The 24,264-nt window shown below is 39.0% G+C and overlaps 1 protein-coding gene across 3 annotated transcripts in view; it reads right to left on the bottom strand.

Moving 5' to 3' along the window:
• Positions 1-4,054: 4,054 nt before the first annotated feature.
• The window catches only part of RAD23B (RAD23 nucleotide excision repair protein B), a 42,357-nt gene continuing 22,147 nt past the window's right edge, over positions 4,055-24,264 (bottom strand). For 2 of the 3 annotated variants that reach the window (XM_086769905.1, XM_086769906.1), the window contains 6 exons: positions 22,164-22,219; positions 15,487-15,614; positions 10,219-10,342; positions 8,930-9,057; positions 8,345-8,521; positions 4,701-6,451 (listed from right to left, as the gene is read on the bottom strand). In XM_086769905.1, coding sequence (XP_086626031.1) covers positions 6,338-6,451; positions 8,345-8,521; positions 8,930-9,057; positions 10,219-10,342; positions 15,487-15,614; positions 22,164-22,219 — 727 coding nt within the window. In that variant the 3' untranslated portion in view covers positions 4,701-6,337. Of the gene's footprint in view, positions 6,452-8,344; positions 8,522-8,929; positions 9,058-10,218; positions 10,343-15,486; positions 15,615-22,163; positions 22,220-24,264 lie in introns of all 3 variants that reach the window. The other variant, XM_086769903.1, reaches the window with a different exon arrangement.

Genomic DNA, 24,264 nt, shown 5'->3' with positions numbered 1-24,264 from the left:
AATACACTGAAGGCGGCAAAATTCTGCCTATGCACTAGAAGCCTCATTAGTCACGCCTATTTTTTTTTCCACACTAGCTTCCAACAGGGTATTTCTCCCTCATTAAAAACACTTTATCTCTGCCACCTGATGGCATGAACACTAGACACAGTGCACCAAATACATGACAACTTCAGCCTCACTTTGCAGCTGTATGCTTAAGTAAAAAAAAAAAAAAAAGGCTAAGGTCTTATCACTTCATGAAGTAGCCTGTGACCTTCTCACTTCTCCTCACTTGTGTTCTTAGCTTTCAACCAGCCTCCTCTTCAAGCAGTGCAGGATATACTATCCACAAGTGACAAAGTTGACTCTTTCATAAGCTTGCAAAGCAACAGATCCTTTCCAACAACTCTGATGCCAAGCAAATTCTGAACTGAATTCAGAACACAAGGCTACCCTCATTGCTAGCAGCAGCAGACAAAGCCACCATTAAATACTCTTTACATGTGCCTCCCACAGGTGGTCATGCCAAACAGTTGCATTCAGCAATAACAGCTCTCCATTCTGCTGTCCTACATGCGAGCAAAATCATCACTCTTGTTCATGGCAAACTGCGGTTAAGTGTTTTAGGAATGTCAATTTGGCACTGATTTTTAACAGCAACCTAGGCACTGCATGCACACTTTAACCAGGTGTAGAAAATGGTCTTTTGTGTACTTTACCTCCTTAATATTTGTGTACCAGTGAGCCAGTTACTTCAAATTCTGAGAAACGTGAAAAACAATATAGCTATGTACTCATTTAGCAACAGTTTAATTTCTTACTGCAGCTGAAAAAAGAACATGGCTCTGTTGATTTTCAGGCGTATTTCATATATTCAGATCGCTTCTCATCTTAACCCTGCTGCTCTTCTGAGATTGCGTATTCCCAGTTTTTGTTGCAGCTTCCCACAGGTCACAGTTTACAATTTAAGACATGTACTCACCGGTCACGAATTACATTCACACTCAAGAGGCATAATCCCATCAGAAACAGTTGTCCAAACGAACTTTGCAGCACTGCTCCATTGGTATGCTGCACAATCCTGCCCTTTGCCAAAGGAGAATTTGGTATTTTACATGGAGGAACAAATAAAGCTAACAGCAGTATTACTACAAAATGCACTCTTTAGGTGGATCACTCATTTCTCTCACTTCAAACAATAAAGGCTCCTGAAGAGACAAAAGCACCTCAGTGCAGCTAGGCTACCAAAGACTACATGTCACCTATGAGATCTCTGCCAAGGTACAAACTGGTTTGTTTCTTTTTATTGCCGTCTTTTTTTGGTAACCTCTATCACCATTCAGTTAGATCGGGTTTTAGAAGCAAACTGACAGACAAAGAGCCGCTCCCTGAAAAGGAACTTATTATTTCTTTGTCTTTGAGGTCTCCTTGAATATAAATACTAATCCTGTTCCTGACTTCTCTATCAGCCTAGCTCTTTCTTTATTTATACATGCAGAGTACCACCAAAAGTTTGCTTGTTAACTGGCTCTCCAGTTGGTCCTGCCACACCACTTCATTCCTCTCAGCTTTCAATATACTGTGTTCATTCTTCCCAAACACTACTGCCTCTTTGAGGTGCAGACTCCTCACTTCAACCTAACCTCCCTACAGGGGAAATCTCTATCTCAGGCACTCAGCACTCTGTTTTGTTTCCTATCCCACCCAGAAGACTCCTTCCTCATTCAATACCATTCAATACTCCTGCCTCTGAAACCCTGTTCTTACATTCTCTAACAGAAGCTGATAGCACTCCCTTTCCAGCTCACACACTTTCTCCAATACTGAGAGGAAAATTTTAAAGAATTGGAGATTTAGGGTAAAGACAAAGGGGTGGGGGAGGGAAGGAGCATGCTTAATACAAATATGTAATTAAAAATATATACTTGAATTTACAACACTCGGACCATTTCTACAGATAGAGCCACAAAGGCACCTGGGAAACAAACTGTCCCATTTTTTTCATCTTTCGATGCTGCACATTTTAAGAGTCAAATGCTTCACATTACAAGGACAGCAATGAATCCTTCCCCTCGGGTGGCAAACAGAGCTGCCTGCTGGAATATCAGGTTACTGTTAGTCTGTCACATCTAAAATCCCTATCTCAGGCGACAAGAATTTCAAGGATGTTGCTCCCTGCCCTCTGCAGCATACAGTATTCGCATCAATGTGCTGAGCCATAGAAAGGTACCTATTTTGAAAGCAAAACAACCTTTGCATTCTAGGTCTCTAGCCACAGCTGCAAAAGGATACACAACACAAAATCTTTAGTTAAGTACTATTTTTAGCACTAGACTTTCAGCAAACAAAAGCATATAGCAGATATTGTTTTGCAAGAGCTGACTGTGGAAAAGGCTAAAGCAAAGGGATGAAGTGGGGATAAGTATCTTCAGTGTCTACTACTATTCTTCTACACTTACTGAAGAACAGGGACATGTCTGTATTAATTTCATTGCAGCCTGGACACGAAATGTCACAGATGCTAGTGTCTTCATAAAATATGTTTTGATTAGAACTGCAGTTAAATTGTGTTTCAATAATATTTATTTTTCTTGCTTAGGCAATCACTATTAAGAAGAAGGAAAGAAGTTGAGTGCTAACAAGAGCTAAGAAGGTTAATGTCCTTTTTTTTTTTTTCCTTGCAGCTCATATATCCTATCAGGAACTCTATAAATACAGCACTGGAACTTGACAATTAGAAGTCAGCAGTATCAGCTACAGCCTGTAGCCATAAATTCCAACCATCAGCAATGGTTGATCAGTAATGTATTTTGTGGTAATTTAATAATTAAATTATTCCCATAATTTCATCACAAGTGGAATAAGCCTACTTTTCTGTATAGTTTAGTGAAGTCACAAAATTTTATAATTTCTGGCTTCATAACCACACAGCTGTAGTTTCAAATAATGTTTTTCAAGAGATAGTGTGTTGAACACTTTGTTGGCATCCCAAAACAGGTAAGGAAGAATTTAAAATGTTACTGACAAAGATGTTCTCTCTTCACTCCTCTCGTACTGTTTCCATTGAATTATACAGTATTTTCAAGTGCAGAAATTTTAGGTGAGTTTTATGTCAGTTTTAGACAGAGCTGGGCTTTAAAAAAAAAAAAAAAAAAAACCCAGCAAAAAAAATTTAAACATTAATATGCCTGCCTCCAAATCTCTGTAAAACCAATTGAAATATCCAATGAAACCACAGGTGACAGATCTGCTTGAGGACCTGGCTTTGTGTCTCCCAGTTTCATTCACTCATCTGTATTCTTGAAGTAAAGCTAAATCTAACACTTCAAAACCAGAGCCACAGTTTCTCTTGATGAGAGATTATCTCACACTCCTAAAAAGTTCCCTTAGTGTGGTAACAATAAAGCATATAGTCACTCACATTTCTTGGGTTTTAGCTAGATTCATAGGAGGATTCTGGACAAGGTTAATGAACCATAGCATTAAAATGCAGCTGTATAGAAGACATAAGAACAGACAAGTATAGAATTAATATAGCTCCAGAGTAATTATTTCATTCCAACTAGAAGTGCATCATGAATAGCTTTTCACTAAGTGGATACTTAGAAGGTTTACAACAAAAGTAAGGACTACAGTACCAAAACTCAGGAAGAAATGCTTAGGTAGTGTTCACAAAGCCCTGAGGAGACTGGTCCCCACATCCTTAAGAGATCTGCAGAAAATAAGCTGAAAAGCACTCTGTGCAGATGATTCCTGGCAGTACTTGCTAGAAAGCGAGGCACAGCATACCTAGGCAATTTTTGCAACTTGTTCAGGTCACACTTACCTTCTCAACAACATATGAGTTCCATGCATTCTTCCCTTGTGGCTGCAACTACAAAGAGATACATGATTGTCCCTGGCAAGAATCCCAGTATTGAACAGATAACAGCTTTTGCTAGCATGTCAGGTCAAACGCCTGTTGTTCATCAGAAGTCAGAGCAACACCATTCCACTGCTCAAAAATAGGAACAAGATTACTAGTAAGGCTACAAACCCCAGCTCAGCATACAAAGTTACAAATGACCAAAGCTACTAGCTTTTTTACAAAGACCATGCTGAACAGTCTTTAATTCAAATACATTTATAATAAGTAAACATTTCAGAATCAAAATTAGAGAAAGTAGATTGAAACACTCACAGACGTTCCTGCTTTACTTTCCATCCTCCTAAAGAAGGAACGGTTATTTCCAATAGAAGTTTCATCAGTACAGAAGACTCCCAAAAGTAAAAGCTTCTGTCTTAGCTAGGTATTAGCTATGTAATAAAGTACATTCAAGAAGTCCTTGTATCAATTTGGCATTTTTCAAGTAACTGGCAGATGGGCCTTTTACAGATAACAAATAGCCTCTTTTTGCCTGCAGAATGCAGATCAAAATCCATCTTTTCCAGTCTATAAATACACCAAGACTCCTATTTAGCTGAAGTCTACTGGCTGACTCGAGTATTAATCTCAACTTCTCTAAAATGAAAGCATTATGAAAGACTTACTTTCTATTTAGCAGTATCACACCTCCTATTGATAATTCTGAGTTGTGCTACTGCTCACTTAGACATTATACATCTATGAAATTTCAAAAGATTAAAATCTGAATAATTAAAACACACACTATCTGCAAAAACATCACAAATGTATAAGGATAGAAAGAAAAAAAGTAAAAGGCTTTAATATATTTCACTATTTTGTGCAGATAATTATTTAACAGACTGTGGCCAACCAATGAAGAAACAAAATACAAATACAAATGTTTCAGTCTTTCTCGCTCTCTTTTCTCAGACACTTGACTTGTACTTTAAGCTTAAGTAGCAGTTAAATCCATTGATACACAACCTAAGCAGAAAATCATTCTTTAGTTGTACCACTAAATCATTAGTATCGTTAGTGGTAAAACAGCTCAGTGCTGTACCACGAATAATATTTTATTTGTTACTGTAATCGGTAATCCAGGTAATTGGAATACAATAGTAAAAATTCTAAATATCCCCAAGATGTGTTCAGGAAGCATTGCACATTAACAGCTTCAGACAAAACCAGAATTTGCTTTCATTGCTAACATTGCAATGATGGGCAAAATAGTCTCTAAAAGTCAATGTATATTGAAAGGAAGATAGTTACATTTTATGATGACTTAACAAAATAAATGACAAGTAGGTACCAAGAAATAAGATTCAAAACTCTATAATCAGAGCTTATTTTCAACAGAAAGGTGTAATTGCAGGTTCTTTTGGATTGGCATAACTTGATTGTTTGCTTGGTATCTCAAGTTATGAACTTTTCTTCCTCATGAAATGAATAAATTCAAAAAAGTCCTTACTGAACAGAAAGAACTTGATCATTACAATCTACTCAAGAGAAAGAGAATGTCAGTTATCTTCAGATGCTTACAGCCATATTGTCAAAGCTGGTTCAGTACAGGTAGGAAAGTGAAATTTGATTTGATAAAATCTCATTGCAGCAGACAAAAATGAAGCTTACATTTTGTTTGCTGGCAGAAAAATAATATTCAATTCACAAGAGCGCATGTAACAAAACCAAACATGCAATCTATTGCTTTTAAAACTTTTACTGCAATGTAACACTGAAGTGAACAGTAATTAGATACCTATAATTTTTCCCCAAGAGAAGATGTAAACAGCATAATAATTTTACCTGTATGTATATAGCTTCTCAGATCATTTGAAGGGGGCAAAGGAGGGAGTGGTGTTTCTCAATGAACAAGACACTTTTAACTGAAATGGGTTTTCATTTGGAAAAAAAAAAAAGCCAGCATTGTTTTAATCCAGCATTAAACAAAATACTGGGCTTTTTGCACTACTTTAACACATCTGAAAAAGCAAAATAACTATCCATATTTTGGCATTCGTGTTTACACTTGCTCAGATCTTTTAGATTTCACAAAGCTGATATCCAGTGTTACCATGAAATATAGATTGTAGAATCTAGGTAGCACAGCCTATTTCCAATACCAATACTAAATAGAAAGGAACATGAAGCCAGGGCATTACACTACATTTCTGGAACTAGTACAGTAAGAGTGAAAACCTAGAAAAAGTTAGCCTACATTTTATAGAAGGAACTATGATCTGCAGAAGCTGATTTTTGGTTGTATATTATTTTACACTGTGATTTCCTCCGTCTGCTAATTTAAAGCAGACATACTTACTCTCTTTGCTTTGTTTCCTATATTCTCTTCTCCCCGCCTTGCAATATACCATACAGCAAGCATTATGAATATAAGCCCAAATATCCCAGACAATCCAGTGAACAAAGTTAGTGTAATGCACTGGTGTGAGGTGTGAAATAAAAAAAGGTCTCTCAATCTTCATCAAAGTTCTGTTGTAGAAGAAAGTTGGCAGCCAAGTTTTCGTTCTTCTCACAAGCAAAATACGCCTGTATCACAAGTCCTTCAGGAAATCCTAACGCCTTTAACTGAAGAAAAGAAACGCATTTAGAAAGTACATTTTGTATATTAAGCTTCTTTGTATGTCTTATATCTTGAGATACCACTTAAGCAATTACTGCCATCCTGAAACAAACACTGCACCTTAGCTTAATATAGCCTTTACTGAGCAAAGAATAAAAAGATGTTGCCTCTGTTTTTAGTAAATAAAATTCTCACTTGAAAAAGTGATTTGAGTGAGTCTAATGAAGCACCATAAAATATCTCACTTTTCTTTCACTGCCACAGTAAGTCACTAAAACAGACCTAGGTCACAGTAATGTCAGGAAGTAATGGCACATTGCACTGCTGCAGAAAAAAAATTCGAAACAATGCCCATTATAAACTATTAATCATTATCAATGATATACTATCAGTCATAAACTATTAATCATACAAAGCTCAGGATTTTTAACATAAGTTGCCTGGAGCAGAAGCTTCCAGACTGTGATCACTGGTAGGTAGCCCAATGTATCACATTAAGCTACACTTTCAATTGTTTCAACTGGACTTCCACTTTTTAAAAAACTGACTACACATTGCAGCCATGAGAAGTAGGTTGAGAGCAATCTGTTTTTCAGAAGTTAAGGAACTAACTAGTGTCGAAGACACAATGACAACAGGGGATGAGAATACTAGAGAAGAGCTTATTACTGTGCCAAGGGAAACAGATTTAGGCTGCACTTAAAGCCATTCAGCAAAGTAATATCTGTTTTAGCCAAAGGCAAGTACATACAACCATTTGGAGACTTTCTTAAAATCCTCACAGTACCTGCAAGGCATTTTACATACAGGGCACATGAAATTTCTGCAAGAAACTATGTTCTTTATCAACCATTCTTAGATTTCATTTCATGCTTACAAACAGCACAAATGTGTCAGCTGTAATACTACAACACTTAAATATTGAGGTGTGTCTCTCCTGGAAAGCAGAAGCAGCATACAGGTCTTTATTGGGTTTTGGAACACATTGTAGAGCTAATGCTTCACTGCATAAAATGGTTTTAAAAGGAAATGCAGCAGACTAGAGAGGATGATCTGTGAAGACGTACATGGGCAAACAGTTTTATTAGACTGATTTTATTAATTGTCAATTTCTGGAGATCTAGAGAATTGACACCTACATTAGAATTCTTATTTTCTGATGATCCTTACATAATCTTTTGCTTTGCCAGCTGAAAAACAGTCTTTGATACACAAAAACACTACCACAGTACAATGTAAGTCTCTGCAATTTGTTCAAAGAAAAATCTCAGGCACATTGCCATCTATGCAGATCTATATTTAGTCAGTGTTACATGCTGTATTATGAATGCAATATACAGCCCCCCAGTATACGTTTATAGACATGTTTACCTGTATTTTTAGAAAGCTATAATTAACTAATTCTCATGGATAGACAAGTAACTGGGTTAAGTAGTAACTTCAACTAATCCACTTAACTATGAGAGCTCTTACTATCCAAGTACTTTGCAAACAGTGCTCGTGTAGACATATCTTTGTACCTGGAAACCTACCACAGGATGACCTAGAACAGTACTATCTGAGGCTTTTGCAAGGGGAATTACTGCCCGAGTCCCATTCCTGAGGGAAACCCATTTAATCATCAATTATTACAAATGGCCTCTGATCACTTAAAAGGCTCTGCATCCTTTAAGTAAGACAGATTCAAGAGATTTTCGACTCAGTTGCTATAAAGCAAGAAGAAATGTGATTTGAAATAAGTCTACAACAACTATGAACTATCAAATACAAAATATCAAAAATTAAGCAGAACTCTGCGCATAAACAAATTTTAAGTTAAGGCATGTCTGAAGCATGCACCAGAGTCAATACCCTACAGCAACAGCCAAGGAACATTTCAAAGAAGAATAAAGGCTCACCCTTTCTATAGCTTCTTTTTCCTGAGGCGTTACTTGAATGTAGTTCATATGACCATTTCCAGCTTCTGCTACTCCTCCAGTGCTGGCACCATCATCACTGCCACTTAAACCTTGGCGGGACTCTAGAACTGGCTCATTCAACATATGAATAAAATGTTCCTGGTGCTGGCTTATTTGCTGTGATGCATGGGAGAATAAAATAAATACATATATTGAAATAAAGCATATTTAAGCCTGCCAACAGGCAAGTAAGACTATTTCTTTTCAGTGAATTACATTAGTCAAAAGAATGTACAAAAAGTGCACAGAGAAAAAGTATTAAATCTAACAGTGAGAAACACAATTTCATATTTCAGTTCAGTTGCAATGACCCTTCCCCTTCCTGATGCCCTTTGCATCTCTTATAAAGAGACTCAGACTCATTTCTAACATCATAAAAATATTCTGTATATCAACAACTGCTGAAAAGCCAACATAGAATGTTTTAACTGTTATTAACACACTATACCAGTTAACATCACCATATCCCTTTCTTGTAAAACTAAATCAAAACTAGCAGCATTACTTTGTTGTTTTAAGATTCACCTGCAGTAGTTGAGGGTTTTCCCGTCCAATCTGCTGTAGCAATGCTGGTAACAGAGAAGGATTTTGCTGAATAATTTGTCTCATCTGCTGGAACTGAGGTTGATTTCGTAAAAACTCAAGTGGATGTCCTGAAAAATCAATTTGAAACAATGTGGTTTTTTTTAAAAGCTACCAAGAGTCTTCATAAAATACACATCTACACTATAACTGTAGATAGAAAGAGGACATGGAAGTGGACAATACATCCCGCAATGAAGAACAGAAGAGCTTGCTTCCTCACAGTAATTTACTCTAGCTTTAAGCAAGATTTCTTTATACTAAAGTTAAACAATGCATCTTCTTCTCACCTAGCCTTAAGATACAATAGCTTTGTGTCCTTGATCTCCAGCTCTTTTCTCTTTATGTCTGATCTCTGAGTAACCTTATACAGAGACACCTACCCAACATACTATCTTGTCTCTATGCTTACAACAGAGTTCTCTACTTCTTTCAGTAGGTCAGTTCTGTACTTCTCAACTGAGTCTTGCCTTCCTATATATCCTTTACTGCTAAGTACCACCTTGAACGCAGCAGTGTCAAAAGTGCTCTGAAATATCCCATTCCCTCCATTGTCCCTTTACAGACGATGTCATGTGTGCCTGTCCCTACCACCTGTATGTTTAACATCCTGGCCTCTATTAAGGCTTACATCTTGAATACCATCTCTGCCACTGCCTAAGACAGACCTTTCCTTGATTATGCTCCTTTCATGCATTTATTTCTCTTTAAGACAGAGCTCTTCTCAGCAGGCACTAACCACTCTGTCCACGAGCTGCACTGCTTAGTGAGGAGTCCTAGGTCCTAGTGAGGATCTGTCTCTCAGGTGCTACACCTCACGGCCTTATTGCACCTTTCTCCCTTGATATTCCAACTTCCAAGCGGTAAATGCATTAGTATAGTCACAGTCAACAGCACACAGCTAGCCGCAGAAGCAGGAAGCCAGAGTTTAAGTGAGAAAAAACACAACCCTCTCCACATCTGTGGTCTCACATTTAAATCCAGAATAGTGAATCAAAGGAATTGTGCAAGATCACATCATTTTTAGAAACTACATGCTTTATTCCAGATACATCCACATACAACAAGCCATTTATTCCAAGCAAGTACCACACTTAGGGCATTTCCATGTTACAGCTCTTATCCAATGCACTTTGATCAGTTCACAAGCACCAGGAACTTAAAATTTACTGAAGCAGAGAATGCTTAAGTACGTGTGTTTACCACATCCTCTGAAATACAACCTTTCTTACCTCCTAATGAACTAGTAGTCGTAGGTATAGTTGCTACTGCTGCTGCTACTGCTGAAGACTGAGAGGCACCGGTGCTTCCTGCTTGAGAGGGTTCAGCCACAGCCTGATTATCTCCGGGTATACCCTAAAGCCACAGTTAATACAGTTACCTACAGAATACTAAAATGTTTTACTGCATGTATTATTTTGTTTTCAGAATGAAGGAAAAAAATTAATGTTTTCACTGCAAATATAAAGCAAGATGCTATGACAGATATGCCTTTACAATTGGAAGAAAATACTGTGAAAAGACTAATTTATTTTTTGACAAGAAGAAGATGTGGTTTATATAGTGATGTAGTAAATCATGCACTGTATCGGTCTCCAACACATTTTACTCCATAAACAAATACTTGTTTTGTATCCTGTTCTAAGACATTTGATGAGCGAAAAAGTTAAACTAAATACACTGTTACAATATGTTACACTGCTATGCAAATAAAGTCACATTACAGCAACGGAACTGTAGCACACAATGCTAACAGTGAGATTATAGATGCCATCCTATCTGCCAAGAAATTAAGAAGAGATATAAGAACATAGTTCTTTGGACCTCTTTCCTCAACACAACAGTGTGACAACTGCTATTGTATGTTAAGTGTGATAAGGCCTGTATGTTATAAAATTTTAGCAGTTAAAAAAAAGCAGTTAACTTGCATTTTTATTTTCCATGTGCAAACAACTTTATATAGGAACTAATTGCTCAGAGGGATGAAATTGACAAATCTAAAGAAGAACAGTTACAGTAAAATAGAATGTGGGTTATACAACCGAGACAGACTTTACCCTACTACTACCTTTCTCCTGCATGGGAATCCTTCAGACTTCCCACCCTAACCATGCTTTCCTCATTGTCACTGAACTCCCACACCAAATTTGTCCTTTCCATCCTCCTCCCTGAAGCCTAGAAACTTAGGCAGCTTAGCATGGGACAGACACCAAGAAAGATTCATATATGACTACAAGGAACAGTGCTACAGGCAAAGTAGCACCGTTGCCCAAAAGGCAACGTTGCCCAAAGGAACCCAAAACAGGCAGAGTCCACAGAGCAGTAAACCTCCTGATATACACAGAGTAATAGTGGGGGAATCTATGTTAAACCCAACCCCAAAGAGGCAAGACTATATACAAGATCCTCTAGATCACAACCCTCAGCTTCCAGGGCATTAAAAAACAAAACAAAACCCTGTTTTTCTACAGTCTTCCAGTATATTCAATCCAGATAAGTCTGAGAAGGCAGAAGCACTGGTATAACTGAATATATTCCACCTGCCTCAAATGAAGGTGGCACCCTTCTGTTTGGGAACCACGAAACAAAAAGAACAGGGTGGGTGGAAATAATCATAGAACTTCAGTGTAACCAGACAATGAAGAGGTTTGGCAAATCTACCATAGAAATAACTGGCAGGTAATGTAGATTAAAAATCCTGCTATAACATGTTCTTTGCATGTTACGTTCATCACTGTAGCTGAACAAAAAGAGGACAAATACACAGCTAATATAAAGGTTTCATCTAGAAACGGAGAACTGGACAGCACTCCAAGTAAAATGTTGCCTTACCTGTGAGATAAGAAGCACATTAAGGTATAACTCACCTAATCATCAAGTCTACGCTTAAGCTACTCAAAGAATAAATGCCAGTTTTCCCTGTCACACGCTTCATTACCATTATATGGCTTGGTCAGCTTGCTACACATCCCTCCCTCCTCAGAAGGGGAAGAAAATTCTGTTCATGACAATTCTGTGGTACCTCTCTCTTATTAGTGTTTTACATAGCACTGCTTAAATACCTTTTCCCATCAAATCAGTATTTCTGGGAACCTAAGTAGAATGTAGGAACTTGGGTTAATCTTAGAAAATTACTTGTTTATTTCACCTATTCACAGGCATACGTTGTCACTGCAATCTGTGCCCAGATCAAGCAGCACATGCTTGTATAAACCTTAAGTTTGCTATTGAATGGAAGCACTATGGGAACTAGTCCAATCAAATTTAATTACAAATCATTTGTCATTTTGAACATCATCTTAACTCTTAAATACATCCTTGAACTATCACTCTCCAAATAAATGAAATTGTGTACCCTTGCAATCAGACGAGATAGTGAGGTGTATGCAACTTGTTCATACACCTATCCAGCATATTAAAGCATGAGATCAATTAATATACAATTAATTTTTAATGTAAACATTGCTTGGACAGCAAAAAGGCCATTTTTGCCTTACAGTGCATTAACAATTGTTTACTGTTTAACTGAGCACCAGAGTAGTTTTTAGCTGACATTGTTCTCCACAGGGTAATAATCACATCAGGTCTTGCCCAAGGTATGCACACATTTAGAATAGGTCCAGTTGGAAGGGACCTACAACAATCATCTAGCCCAACTGCCTGACCAATTCAGGGCTGACCAAAAGTTAAAACATATTATTAAGGGCATTGTTCACGTGCCTGAAACACTAACAGATTTCGGGCATCAACCACCTCTCTAGGAAGCCTGTTCAGTGTTTTGACTATTCCCATGATAAAGGAACGTTTCCTAAAAATTTCCAAACAAAGGGGTTGCAACCAACGGTCTGGTTGTTGGAGAAAGGATAGGACTCGCTCCTAATTAAGAGTTAGGAAATCCTTGGGTCAAAAAGAGATACGAATCTAAATGCCTCCAAAGGTTAGCCTGGCACATAGAAAAAGAAAGTGTGTCTTTTGGAATCAAGACCTCCTTCCATATGACCATAGTTCAAGGATGCCGGATTACACTTAGATCCTTAGTCATGATGGCATGAAAACTGAACAGCCTGTCATCGTAACCATGGACAACAAGTGGACTCGGGGCTCATGTAAGGAACAGCTATGCTTTAAGCAGACATCTGTGCTTGAATGTCTTAACATTTTCTTTATAACACTTTACAGATACCTTTGGTGTTCTGATTCTTTAAACCAAGGCAGCCGCACACACTTTCAGCTCTCAATAACCTAATCCTTCCCTGCACATTATATAAAAGGTAACACTGATGATGGTTTGGAGGCAGGTAAAGTAGAGGTTCAACGAACAGTGTCATCAATGGACCAGCTATGGACTAAAGAGAAGCTTTTCCAATGCAGCAGGATGGTGAAGAATATGTTTAGACTCCAGCAGATCAAGAGCAGTTAGAAAGACCATTTGTAGCCACAGGATTGTTCTAGAAGGAAAATAGAAGTCTGCCAACTAGTATGGTCTCAAGGAACAAGACTTCCTCACCACTTCCTTTTCCAGCAGGAAGAAGAAGAACAAACAAAATACGTTCTCAGTAAAAGTTAACATGAAACAGAAAGAAACCAGCTTATATAATAGAAGGACCCATTTTAAACACAGGATCTACTGAAGGAGTAGAAATGAACTGCTCAGACCAGTCACACTTAACATTAACAAAATGAAAGTTTTACAACTGGAGGTAAACATGCCACTTTTCTTATCAATCTATCAGCAATTTGATCCGTATATATTTTGCAAGGACTGGTTCAAGATATCTGTCTTCCAAGATTTCAATAAAGTCCAGATTTGGAAGAAGGAAAAACCACATCAGGGAAAAAAAGTAATACTAGAGTGAAAACTAAATGCACTGGAAATACTCACTAAGCAGCAAGTTCCCAGACAGATTCCCTGGTGGTTACAATTCACCTGTCAGTTTATGGTACACAATGATGATATCCATGAATGACATTTTTATGAGCACACATGAATGAGTTTTTATGAAATTTTCCATTAGGCAAAGATAATTAAAATCTTGTGAAACAGGATCTGGCTTGAGCAAGCTGTGTTACTTTGTATAAACAATGCATAGCCTGCTAAAGACTATGCCGTTGAAGAGAAACTGAGAAACTGATAAAAAAGAAACAACTTGTCCCAAAAGGTGCCGAAAACTGGACGGTTGTCAAAGGAGCATGAAATCAGCAAGGAACCACATGGGAAAGGGAGAATCAAGATAAGCAAAGAGTAACATGGCAGGCATGGCCCTGAAAGAGCAGCACAATGCCATAAATCCGCCAGAACAAAGAAACACCAAGACAGGCTCAAGGAGATTAGACTTTCTAAAGAAGCCCAAATAGATAAGGAGGGATCTGGAATATGAAAACCTTTACTGAACTAAGGGGGTGTGTATCTTTGCAGGTGCATAGGATTGATAAAGGTTGTGAACGGTCAACAAAAACGCACTAATTAGTGTCCTCAAAGTGAACTCTCTCATTATAATATGAAAACCACAACTCTAGTGCTAAAATAGCCCCCTCCTCAGACAGAGACCCCTACTCTCTGAGGATACGTAGTATATTTAAGTATTATATTTCTAAACTAACATAAGAGAAGGACTAACGAATTGCAGTTAAGTAGGTGTGTCTGAAAGGAGTAACTGTTATTCCAAATTATATAAATTTGTAATGCAATTGTAACCAGGTGTCTAGCTTTGTGGATTTACCACCTAGCACCTATCTCTGCACAGAAATTAAATAAATACCTCTGCTCTGTGTGTAAGACTGGTGTACTGCACACTGGGTAAAAGAATTCTGATTTGGGATAGCATGAGAAGTAATTAAAAAAGCCCCTAAAACAACTCATAAGATTTTCATTAAAGTGAAGCTAATCTTCTATTTCCTCTCACACCAATCAAGTTCATTTCACCCTTCTAATTACATTTATCAAATGAGAAATTGTTTTTCTCCAAACCTTTGTTTAAATTAAAACAACAGTTAAATTAAGCACATGTCAAAAAACTCTCAAATCTTTCTGTTTGGAAAGTATGTTTTTAAGAACCCTGTACATTATTAGCAAAAATGATGAACTGAAACTTTAAAAATGCCTTTGTGATGTTACAGATGCGAACACAAAAATACAGCAAAAGCTGTCATTAAGATGTGACATAAAATCATTTCTTGAGCCAGTCATTGGCAGTTAAAAACATCACTGTAACTGGATATACTTTACATACCCATTCATACAAATCAACAAAGAATAAAAGCAAAGAAGTGACAGAGGTAGGTAGGGATGACTTCAGTATTTCCTGTAACACATTATGACCTTCCAAATCTAAATCTCAGCCTTTCAGATGCTCTGCTTAGAGATGTTTTTCCTCTATGAACACCTATTACTCCCACTGATTGGATAATACTCAACAAGTAAATCAAAGTTAAAATTATTTTTTAGTGAGGACAAAATAAAAAAGTGAAGGAACAGAGTGTAGGTAAAATAAATTGCTCACCATTAAAAGGTATTCCACCGCTCTGTCAGGATTGTTGAAGCTGGCTCTCAGCGCTGCAATTACTTGCTCTCGTTCATAGCCCATTGACATGATCTCGGTCACCATATTCTCATAGGATTGACCCGTCACTAGAAGTAACATGATCACCATTTTAAGGGAAAAAGGCAAAAAGAAAAGCACACACACACACAAAAAAAAAAATAAAATAAAAAAAAAAATCAATGGATAAACTTCATTTCTACCCAAATTTGAGTTGTTCCTTGAAGAGTAAAGAATAGCTCATACTAAACTTGCCATGGTTCTGTGGCTTTAACTCCAAATATATTTTGGTGGTTTCATTATGCATTTGATTAGAATAGTAGAGGGTAATGAACGCAGTGTAAAGTTCTATTGCAAAAGGCAGCACTTGTGATACCTCTGTACTTGTAATTTAAAAAATATTCTCTCTCTACGCTTTTATCTAAGGTCAAGGGTATCCTCACAGCTAACAGTCAACTCCTGATGCAATCGATAAAAATCTCCTGCAGTGTTAAGTTTGAAAATTAAACTTCCTAGGCAGAAAAGGCCCCTTCCAGTACCTAAAGGAGGCTTACAAGAAAGAAAGATGAGAAGAAGCTCTTTAGCAGGGCTTGTTGTGGTAGGACAAGGGGTAATGGTTTTAAACTAGAAGGAGGTAGATTTAGACTTGATATAAGGAAGAAATTGTTTAAAATCAGGGTGGTGAAACTCCGGAGCAAGTTGCCCAGAGAGGTGGTAGATGTCCCATCCCTGGAAACAGTCAAGGCCAGGTTGGATGAGGCTCTGAGCAACCTGATCTAGTTGGAGATGTCCCTGCTTCTTGCAGGGGGGTTGGATTAGATGACCTTTAAAAGTCCCTTCCAATCCAAATCATTCTATGATTCTAAATCTGCCCATCAAACCATTAGCCATTGAGGTTTTTGGAAATAAAGACTCTGTACTATGGTTAGATAGATAACAGCAACGACCAAGTTACAACTGTGTATTGCTACATGCTGGTGATGATGATCAAAGTCATTTAATCAACTTAACACAGATCAACTCACATCAAGCAGAAAATTTAAAAGTTGATTCTAGGAAAGTCACTATACATCTTAATGAGGGTTGAGGAGAACAAGCTAGCTCATTTAATTCATATACATTTGGCTAGACATACATCACATCATATCCTCCACCTCTTATAACATAAATGGTCTAAAACTGGCACACATTTGCAGCCATCAAGACAAAAGGGTATACACACTATATATGGGGCAATTTAAGGACAACTACTCACTACAATAACGGTATCATAGTGAAAATTATAGTTTCTTTTCATAATCAATTTTATTTCCCTTTTTCCCTTCCTTAAGAGCAGACAGTAGGTTTAACAATTCCAAAAAATAACTATTCTATTTTAAATTGTAAATTGAGCAAGATCTTAAAGGTTATCTTCCCATGTAAAAATAGGAAAAAAAAGGCATTAAAATACCATTTTCTTCCTTGGATAAACACATTCCTTATCTCAGCAGAAACCTACTATTGACTCTGTGACACTAGTAAGTTTATGACAGGAGAGTTAAATAATTAACAGTCACCATAAAAACAAAATAGATTAAAAAAAGTTGAGGAAACAAATACTGCTAGAGCTGCTCTGTTAAGACAAGTAAAAACTAGAAGAACTAGAGAAAATACTACGTTTTACCCCCTTAGGGAGAAGGCGTTTAACTCAAGCCACTAGAGACGTGGTGGGATGGCTCCTATGACTGGAATGCAGGGATACAGGCTCTTTAGGAAGGGGAGAGATTCTATGCTGGACCCTGTTCTTACCAACAAGGAGGGTCTGGTGGGGAGCGTGGAGCTCAAGGGCAGCCTTGGCTGACCATGAAATGGTGGAGTTTGAGATCCTTAAAGCAGCTAGGAGGGCATGCAGCAAGCTCTCTACCATAGAATTCAGGAGAGCAGAATTCAGCCTCTTCAGAGATCTGCTGGGAAAAGTATCATGGGATAAAGCCCTGGAGGGAAGACGGGCCCAAGAAAGATGGTTAATATTCAAAGATCACCTCCTCCAAGCTCAGGAGCGATGCACCACAAGAAAGAGGAAGTTGGGCAAAAACAACAGGCAGTTTGCATGTTTGAAGAAGGAGCTCCTGGACCAACTGAAAAACAAAAAGGAAACCTACAGAGGGTGGAAGCAAGGACAGGTAGCCTGGGAGGAATACAGAGAGGTTGTTCAAGCAGCCAGGGATCAGGTAAGGAAGGCTAAAGCCCTGGCAGAACTAAATCTGGCCAAGGACATCAAGGGCAGCAAGAAAAGCTTCTTTAGGTATCTCGGGAATAAAATGAAGACCAGGGAAAATGTGGGCCCTCTCTGGAAGGAACTAAGAGACCTGATTACCCAGGACATGGAGAAGGCTGAGGTACTCAATGACTTCTTTGCCTCAAGTCTTCACTGGCAAGGGCTCTAGCCACATCACCTAACTTGCAGAAGGCAAAAGCAGATACTGGGAGAATGAAAAACCACCCACTGTAGGAGAAGAGCATGTCTGAGACCATTCAAGGAACCTGTAGGTGCACAAGTCCATGGAACCTGATGACATGGATCTGTAGGTCTTGAAGGAACCAGCAGATGAAGTTGCCAAGCCACAGTCCATCACATTTGAGAAGTTGTTGCAGTCCAGTGAAGTTCCCACTGACTGGAAAAGGGGAAATATAATCCCCATTTTTAAAAAGGGAAACAAGGAAGACCTGGGGAACTACAGGCTGGTCATTCTCACCTCTTTGCCTGACAAGGTCATGGAGTAGATTCTCCTGGAGACTATGCCAAGGCACATGGAATACAAGAAGGTGACTGGTGACACCCAACATGGCTTAACTAAAGGCAAATCATGCCTGACAAATTTGGTGGACTTCTACAACAGAGTTACAGTGTTGGTGGATAAGGGATGAGCAACTGATGTCATCAACCTGGTCTTGTGCAAAGCATCTGATACTGTCCTGCATGACATCCTTGTCTCTAAATTGGTGAGACATGGATTTGATGGGTGGATCACTAGTGGATAAGGAATTGGCTGGATGGTCGCACTCAGAGAGTGGTGGCTAACAGCTCAGTGTCCAGGTGGAGACCAGTGACAAATGGTGTTCCTCCGGGGTCTGTATTGGGACTAGCCCTGTTTAATGCTCATGTCGGTGATATGGACAGTGGAATAGAGTGCACCCTCAGCAAGTTTGATGATGACACCAAGCTGTGTTGTACAGTAGATACATTGAAGGGATGCCATCCAGAAGGATTTTGACAGGCTAGAGAGGGTGGGCCTGTGCAAGCCCCATGAAGTTCAACTAGGCCAAGGGCAAGGCCCTGTACCTGGGTCAGGGCAATCGCAAGCACAACTACAGGCTGGGCAGAGACTGGATTGAGAGCAGCACTAAGAAGGACTTGGGGGTGTTCATTGATGAGAACCTCAGTATGAGCTGGCAATGTGCACTTCCAGCCCAGAAAGCCAGCTGCATCCTGGGCTGCATGAAAAGAAGCATGGACAGCAGGTCGATGTGATTCTACCCCTGTATTCCACTCTCATGAGACCTCACCTGGAGTACTGCATCCAGCTCCAGAGCCCCCAACATAAGAAGGACATGGACCTGTTGGAGCAAGTGCAGAGGAAGGCCATGAAGATGACCAGAGGGCTGGGGTACCTCTTCTGTGAGGACAGGGTGAGAGAGTTGGGACTGTTCAGCCTGGAGAAGAGAAGGCTCTGGGGAGACCTTATTGTGCCCTTCCAGTACCTAAAGCGGGCTTTTATAGGAAAGATGGGGAGAAACTCTTTAGCAGGGCTTGTTGCAACAGGACAAAGGGTAATGTTTTTAAAATAGGTCAGATATAAGGAAATAAATTTTTACAATGAGGGTGTTGAAGCACTGGGGCAGGTTGCCCAGAGAGGTGGCTGATGCCCCATCCCTGGCATTGAAGGCCAGGTTGGACAGGGCTCTACGCAACCTGATCCTGTTGAAGATGTCCCTACTCCTTGCAGAGGGATTGGACTACATGACCTTTAAAGGTCGCTTCCAATCCAAGCTATTCTATGATTAACATAATCACATTGCCTGACTTTAAACAAATGCTTCTAAATAATCAGTGGATGTATAACTGAGAGCAATATACTCAAGAACAAAAATAAAGCAGCCCTAGCCAAGGATACTTGTGCATTATTCATAAAGATAAAGAATGTATATAAAACCCTTGACTAACTTGAGTACTTACTCTTCGGGCTTCAATAGCGCCAACCTGAGTTTAAAGAATGTTAAGTTCATGTCTTCATATGCAAGGTCAAACATTTTACATCTACCTTCTGTTTTTCAACGACACTTTAAAAATCACTTAAATTTCGCTCTCATTACACATATCTGTGTACGTATCTTCAGAGAAGCAAAAAAGCCAAGCCAACAATTGTCCCAACACAGTGATTTTGATAAACTTACTGCTCATGTTCTTTCTTACATAGCACTAATTTACCCTTACTATTGCTATCAAATTAATCAAGGTAAACAGCAGACAGAACACCTTTTGATCTAATTAGCTACTACCCAAACATTTCTGTAGTGATCTTTCAACATAAGTTAGGCAGAGATTACAACAGTAGGAGAGATTTGGTACAGGAAAAAAAAAGATGCAAGAAGGCTGACTTCTGGATAGACTGCTACATAAAAGCCAAAGGAGGAAACAATTACTGCAAATTTCCGCACTTGTACTCCATATACAGTCTACTTACACAAAGCATGCAAAAGTAAGACCAAGAATAATAATTCAGGAATTGCACATCAGCAATGTCATGATAGAGTGTCAAGCCTATCTCTACATAGTGTTACTGGGAATGTTTGTGAAGTCAATGCTGAACTGATTCTGCTCTTTGCTTTTGTCTTTCCAATAACATTTTAAAACTGGATTAACTTTCAAATACAGTTCATCACACTCCTTACATCAACTCTCGTCCCCTACTCTACAGAAAGCTTAGGCTGCTCCAATGAAAGATATAGTTGCACAGGAACTGCAAGATGTACAGATCTTCACGTAGCACACAAAGCCACATCAGTTTTCAGTCAGTGTATCTAACTGAAAACAAAAGCAATTCAGTAGATACCAATCCCTGGCTTTAAAGTGAAGTCAATTAATTATCTTCAGACAATGCAATTGAGAAACCACAGCAAAAAACATGCCTAGGATCCTACTTAGGGTATAAAAACATACTACATGAATTTGTGCAAGCAAATACCTTATAAGACAATTTCCAAAGAAAAAGAACCACAGAGGTCATGCCTATTGCCTTTCAAAATGTTTTGGCATATAACCGTTGCAGTATGTTATTTCAATGCCTGTTATTTCCAAGCTGTGGGATACGTGGATTTACTGTATCAGATACCAATCAAAGAACTTTCACATAAAACAGATAGTGAGGTGATGCTCTCCTGCTACATTGAAAGGACATTTTTTTCTTTTAAAATTCTGAAGATAACTGAATCAAGACCATTAGCTTAAATAAACTTGTTGGTCATTATTGTTAACATGAGTATTTATGATGACCACATCTCGGCTACTAACGTATAACAAATGGTTAATGAAGCCTGTAGCACCTTTGGTAGCAGCAGTCACTTTAAAAATGTAATAGAATTCAACTGGTTGCCTCCTACAGTATCTACCAGATATTTCAGCTCATACAGGTTCAGCTTCAGCCTAAAACAGTATGTCATAACATAAAATCTAAGCTGCAGTTAGACATACTAAACCTGGTGGCTATGACCAAAATAGGTAAAACATTACTACGGCTCCTAAATCACTTTGGGTGCTTAATCACAACACCTGCCTCCAGTATATCCACACATTCCTACAAAAAAATGTAAGTGAAACTCTTTAATTAGTTTAACTTTTTGTACCAAGTTGCAGCTTAATGTTTACAGAGATAAGACAAAATAAAAAAAACCCACCTCCTTCTTATTTCTGTGCCTTAATTTGCTACACGGGAAAAACAAGAAAATCCCCTCCAAAAAATTTAAGTAGGAGTAAAGAGTTTTGGGTTTGCCTAGTAATTTTCTAGCTACCAGAATAAGCATAAATGAGCAGAAGAACTTTTTATTGTTTTCACACTGTTTATTCCACTGAGAAACAACGACATTTAAACTGTCAAAAGAAAAGTGAATTGACTGTAAGTACATGAAGGCATTCACTCCTCAACCCATGCAGCACTAGATTTGGTGAATTTATCTAATCTAAACATGTCAAATGACAGTACTGTCAAAGCTGGAAGAAGTTAATAAAGGTAGCCATTTTATCAGACCTGCACACTGGGAAGCAAAGGTGAAAAGCATGTATAAATATATATACATCCTGTGTTCTATTCAAGTCACTTCAAACTGAATATTTAGAACAGAAATTAAGGCAAATGGGAAAAAAAAAACAGGAACAATAAGAACCTTCCTTTTACACAGTAAAAATATATGAAGTGAAATATTCTTCAGTAAAGAAGTTCTTGATGCTGGTTCTAAGATACCAGCTTCAGGTCTTAGAGAAGAGTACTTTGATTACAACTTTACCAATGACAGATACAGAAGATAATGTCAACATCTGCTAATCCGTCATTTTTTTCTGCTGCACCAAAATAATGTCTACATTGAAAAAACACTCCACTTACCAAGTGCACTTATAGCATCCTCAAAAAGATTTGATCGAGATGTATCACCTGTTGTACTGTAAGATGAAGACAAGTGCAATGGTAATTACAAAACTTCGGAAAACTTCCTGTTTTTCAAAAAAAGCAGCAGCAGCTGTAATTCTAATAGCCCCTTTTGTTTCTCAGAAACCAACAAAGATTTCTAAAGAACTCTCTCTTGGTCTTATATAGTGAGATCAGATTTTACAAACTTACAATACTACCATTTTTAACACTTAAAGGCCAACCTTCCTTCCAGACCCCCCATTAGTTTGGCTCTTGCCCATCTGCTTAGGGATTAGCCATCTGCTTGCTTGAATGCTTTAAAGGGTGAGAGAACAAGGTGGACTTTCAAAAGCACATAGTAGTCTCACTAACTGCTTCCCCACAGTCACTGGTTTGACCTCAATGAGGCTCCAAGGATGTCAGTAGCAAGCACCTATTAAAATCTCAGTATCCTACTTTCCTAGGAATATAAACTGCTAATATTTGCAACTACTGCCTCTCAAGTTATCAAAGCTGTTAAATTACAGGATTAAAGGCTCACCTCCATAAACACCAAGGAACACAGAGGCACAACACTGGGCAAAGGAATCCCAGTTAACTCAGTCAGAGCTAAGGGTGCTGCTCTCCTGGCTCCTCCCAGGGCTGCAACTTAAAGCATCAGCGCCTTGGTCTCAGAGTGACACCCCTGATGGGTCAATGGGAGAGGGTCTCCAGGTCTCCTTAGAGATTAAGGGCATTACTGCCTACAGGGTGGTGCAACTCACCAAGGGGTGCTAGGCAAAAGCATTTGGGGTTTGTGCAAGACTTCATATGGGATATCTAGGGGAAAAACCAGAGGCAAGGAAATGGAAGCATCAAGGCACCCTGCAGATGAAAAGCACAGGTAAAGAGAGCAAAAAGATGAGAAAAAGGGCCAGTCACATGTAAACAGCACTTGCCTGGCCAAGTCTTGCACCTGATCACCAGTCTGTCTTGCCTTCTAATTTAATCCCATTTTTAATTATTTTTCATGCTGGAGGGTCTCGCTGCTCTACATACATGTCTGTGTATGGAAGTCTAAGTGCCCACAACTGGACAGGGAACCATAAGTCACAGGGATACACACATCTGTGCAGCCAGCAACTGCAGAGGCCAGACATTGTGTAAGTCTTAGTGCCAGCAAATGGAGAAGGGCCCAGAGGGGTCCATATGCCTGGGATGTCAGCACCCCAGACACTAGAGTGCATGCACACTCTGTGTGGATGCACACATTGGCATGTGTGTAATCCCCAGTAAGTATCCAACTGGACTATACTGAGCAGTGTAAGAGGCTTGAGAGCTGGGTATTGAATGGCTGTAAGTCAGAGTCGGCAGCTGCAGAGACTGGAGAGTCTGACAGGAGGTGCTGGAAAGACTAATATGTGGGGGTCAGCTACTGGTAAGGCGATGGGTCTCAACCAGCTAGCGGAGACCTGCCCAAGAAATGAGGCAGCTGGGAGACTAAGGGATCTAGGGACTAGCTACCAGGTTCAGCACTTGTCTACAGCCAATTTTTGAATGGAACCTCTCTGTGTACGTGCATGTGTAGGCAAAGGGAACTGGAGCAGGGCTGAAGAGCTCAGGCAGTCACATGCCCAGGTACCAAAAACCTGGGAGACTGGAAGACCCAGGCCGGCTATTGGAACAGACTGTCTAAGGCCAGCTGCTGGAGGAATTCATACTGGTTGTATGTTTGTACATGTGTATTTTGCACTACTGGGCTTTGCCCACAGTAGCCAGAGGGGAACAGGATGTGACTACTGGTGCTGTATGGTTGCTTGAGTGCTGTTTTTTCCTGTCTCTGTTAACCTACGTGGCCAGCCATATAGACATACTGTGTGTGTGTACTGGGAATACATGTTCAATCTCGATACTTGGTAGACCTGGACATGGAGCTGTAGCAGCATCGCATTTATCAGGCTACCAGAGTTAGTAACTTCCACAAGCAAGTGAAAGATCATCAGATTAATCGGAATCAGTTTCAGAAGACGCCATTAAAAATCTGACAAGGCATTTACAGAGATGTATTTTTTTTGTGTAAGAAAAAATTAATTCCAAC

The sequence above is a fragment of the Chlamydotis macqueenii genome, chromosome Z, assembly GCF_036417535.1.
Source record: "Chlamydotis macqueenii isolate bChlMac1 chromosome Z, bChlMac1.mat, whole genome shotgun sequence".
Lineage (NCBI taxonomy): Eukaryota > Metazoa > Chordata > Aves > Otidiformes > Otididae > Chlamydotis > Chlamydotis macqueenii.
This window is presented reverse-complemented; position numbering and strand designations above follow the sequence as displayed.